Here is a 3,122-nt window from a genome sequence, read left to right as displayed (position 1 = left end):
GGTCGTTCGGATCGCTGCGTTTCGACTTGGGTGACCTCCGAGGGTGGGTGAAGGTTCGGAGGCGAGCAGTGAGGCGGAGGGGGAAGAGGGAGGGGAGGGAGGAGGCTGAAGGAGAGTGCAGGGGGGACGTAGGTGGAAAGGTTGGGATAAGGGAGCTGGAAAAAGGTGGAGGGGGAAGGATACGGCGGAAGGGGGAAGGGCAGAAGGATAGTGGATGAGGGGGTACAAGGGGTTGGGTGGGGGGAGAGGGGCAGGGAGGCGGCGGTGGGGGGTTGAGGTCTGGGCCGCAGCGCCTAGCTTGTTGCTGCGAAGGCGGCGGGTGGGGTCCTTTGCTCCTGAATTAAGAACAGCTCATCCTCCCACATCGAAATTTCTGGACAAAAAGGACCAACGGAGAAGGAATGCATTTTCCTTCTCTTTTCATCTAGTATGCCACAGTATGTTCCAGGTATGTTACACGCATTCTTCTTTTCACCGGTAAATCGCAGCATATTTCAAGTGTGGATGCCGCGCAGGCTTTTTCTCTCCCCGCAGCGTCACCGCGCGGCGTAAGCGAACCGAAGCTCGGCCGCGCTGGCTCCGACGGCCGCGTTGCGAAAGGTCGAAAGTGCGCTCGGCGGCTCCGACGGATTGAGAAATCTGCCTACAAGCTGTTCGGCTCTGTTCATGGGCGCCTAAATGCCCCCACCCTGCCCGCCCACACCTGCCCCCACCCACCCCCGAGGCCTGCCACATCGCCGCTCCCCTTTCATCGCTGCAGCGCCACTTGCCTTTTCTCTGTCTGTCTATCTACCGATCTGCCGCGGTGACCTTGACCTTCCAGACGTCCTTCTGCTTGGAGCGACGTCCCGGCGAATGGCCGCCGGCGGAGAGGACTCGCTGGTCCGCCCGAGAGAGCCGGGTTCATCTGCGAATCTTAAACAAGGGATGACAAACGCTCTCATTAGAGGCTCGGGACAGGCGAGGCGGGGAAGGGAGGGGGAGGAAAGGGTGGCGAACGTAGTTTTTCTTTCCTTTTTTTTAAAGGTACGTGTGCTGCAACCTTTTGAGAGTAGTTGCAAGCGGGCGACCCTCGAAAGCGTGACGTCACAGGTCTGGCCCCGCCCCTTTTCGCAGCCAGGAAGGAGCGTGCCAGCCGCAGCGCTGTCATTCGGGCCTCGACAGTGGCCGTGTGATGGTGGCGTAAGGGAGCGCTTGGGAGAGTAAGAGCAAGAGGAAGAGAGTGATAAAAGAGAAAACAGCGACAAAACGAACGCTGGGAAACAGACTCGTTCTATGGGACGTTAGAGACTGATAAAGTTGGATTATTTGGGACAAAGAAAGAAAAAGGGAAACAGTTATAAGGGGTGTAATAATTCGCTTTGGGTCACCTCTTTGGCTTGGCACCCGGTGCTCTGGTTTCGGAAACTATGATGGCATCGCAAAATTTTACGATGGATTAGTATCTTTTGCAAGTTCGGAATATTCGCTTCTCCCGCTGAACCCAGTGCCTCGAGTTTCCTTCCCTGAAGCGCGACCCCGAGCGAGACACGATGGCGGAGGCGCCCCAGAGAACCAAGTGGCAGATCCTGCTGGCGGCGCTGAGGAGCATCTCGGTGGAGCCCGTGATGCTGCTGGACGGCGTGGCCTACTCCAACATGGTGGTGCTGGTGGAGAACCTGCAGATGGACAAGGTGTGTCGCGTGAACCTCAACCACTCGGCCGAGGTCTGCGGCAACCTGTCGGAGCACAAGGCGGTGCGCGACGACATGACGCGTGAGGTCAGCGTGTTCGCCATGTACAACGGCATCATCACCTCCATCATTCCGCTGTTCTTCATCCTGTTCATGGGCGCCTGGAGCGACAAGTACGGCCGCAAGACGCCGCTCCTCGTGGCCACGCTGGGCCACCTGCTCTACGCGCTCGGCTACCTCGTCAACTCGGCCGTGGAGGCGTGGCCCGTCGAGTACCTGCTCTTCGTTGCCCTGCTGGACTCGCTGGGCGGCGGCACCGTGTCCTTCCTGACGGCGGCCAACTCCTACATGAGCGACGTGACCACCGAGGAGGCGCGGACGTCCCGCCTCGGCTTGGCCAACAGCATCTGGTTCCTGGGCGGCCCCATCGGCACCTTCATCGGCACCTACATCTACCAGGCGGGCGGCTACCAGGTGCTCTTCGGCACCTCGCTGTCCATGTACCTGGTCTCGTGCGCCTACATCATCTTCCTGCTGCCGGAAAGCCACGGGCCCTTCGCCAACGTCAAGAAGCTCGAGAAGATCCTGGCGCCGAAGCAGTCGCTGCGCCTGCGGGAGAGCATCGTGTGGGTCTACGGCATCGACAAGGAGAAGAAGCGAGACCTGATGCACACCGAGAGCGTGAGGGAGCGGGCCAAGAAGATCTCGCTGGTGCAGATGGTCAAGGACTTCTTCAACCCTCGCCGCTTCCTCGACAGCTTCAGGTGCACCCTCAAGAAGCGGGAGGGCCACGTCAGGATCTACATTCTGCTCCTCATCTTCAGCAATCTCCTGCGCAAGCTCGGTCGAGGTGAGTTGTTCTTGGGCCGCACGGCTTGGGTGCGGAGGAGGTCGGCCTTCACGCGCTGCGGGAGGAAGGCGCTCTTGCGCAGAGGATTCCTCGTGTGTGCGTGCCTGTGAATGTATGCATGTAGAATGCGCAGGTTTTTGCGTTCAGTGCATAGCTAATCAAAATAGTTTTCAACCCAGAATATTATTCTGTATTCATCATTTGCTCCACATGAATCAAATCAAAACAAAGACCAAAAACTGAAGGTCGCCAAAACATAACATCAACAAAAAACTGTCTGGTAGGTCGACGCAAGCAGCAAAAAAGAAAGAAAAAGAAAAAACTGGTTCTCAGGGTTTAACGTTGTTGTTGTTTGTTTATCAGTGCCTGTTGCATCAAGGGTCAACAACTATCAGCCTTATGCATTTCCCTTCTATGTCATATTTTTTCTGTCTTTATCAGTATCTTATCGTCATAATCTCGTGACATCTCCCTCGTCTGTCTCTGACAAGAACAACGCTCAGGCAGGAATTCCCTTGAATTTCTCAACGTGCGAATAAAGGTCACTCTCGGCGCTCGAGCATTATAATCTCGACCCTGTGCTCAACGCATTCAGCAGA

General features: G+C 56.7%; 1 protein-coding gene across 1 annotated transcript in view; it reads left to right on the top strand.

Annotated features, from left to right (window-relative positions):
• The first annotated feature begins 1,161 nt into the window (after nt 1-1,161).
• LOC113807249 (probable peptidoglycan muropeptide transporter SLC46) overlaps nt 1,162-3,122 on the top strand; it is a 104,652-nt gene continuing 102,691 nt past the window's right edge. Inside the window, exon 1 of the mRNA XM_070118530.1 lies at nt 1,162-2,523. Coding sequence (XP_069974631.1) covers nt 1,533-2,523 — 991 coding nt within the window. The 5' untranslated portion in view covers nt 1,162-1,532. The remainder of the gene's footprint in view (nt 2,524-3,122) is intronic.

This window comes from Penaeus vannamei, chromosome 42 (assembly GCF_042767895.1).
Source record: "Penaeus vannamei isolate JL-2024 chromosome 42, ASM4276789v1, whole genome shotgun sequence".
Taxonomy (NCBI): Eukaryota; Metazoa; Arthropoda; class Malacostraca; order Decapoda; family Penaeidae; genus Penaeus; species Penaeus vannamei.
The sequence above is the reverse complement of the archived record's forward strand: the minus strand, read 5'-3'. Positions and strand labels throughout refer to the sequence as shown.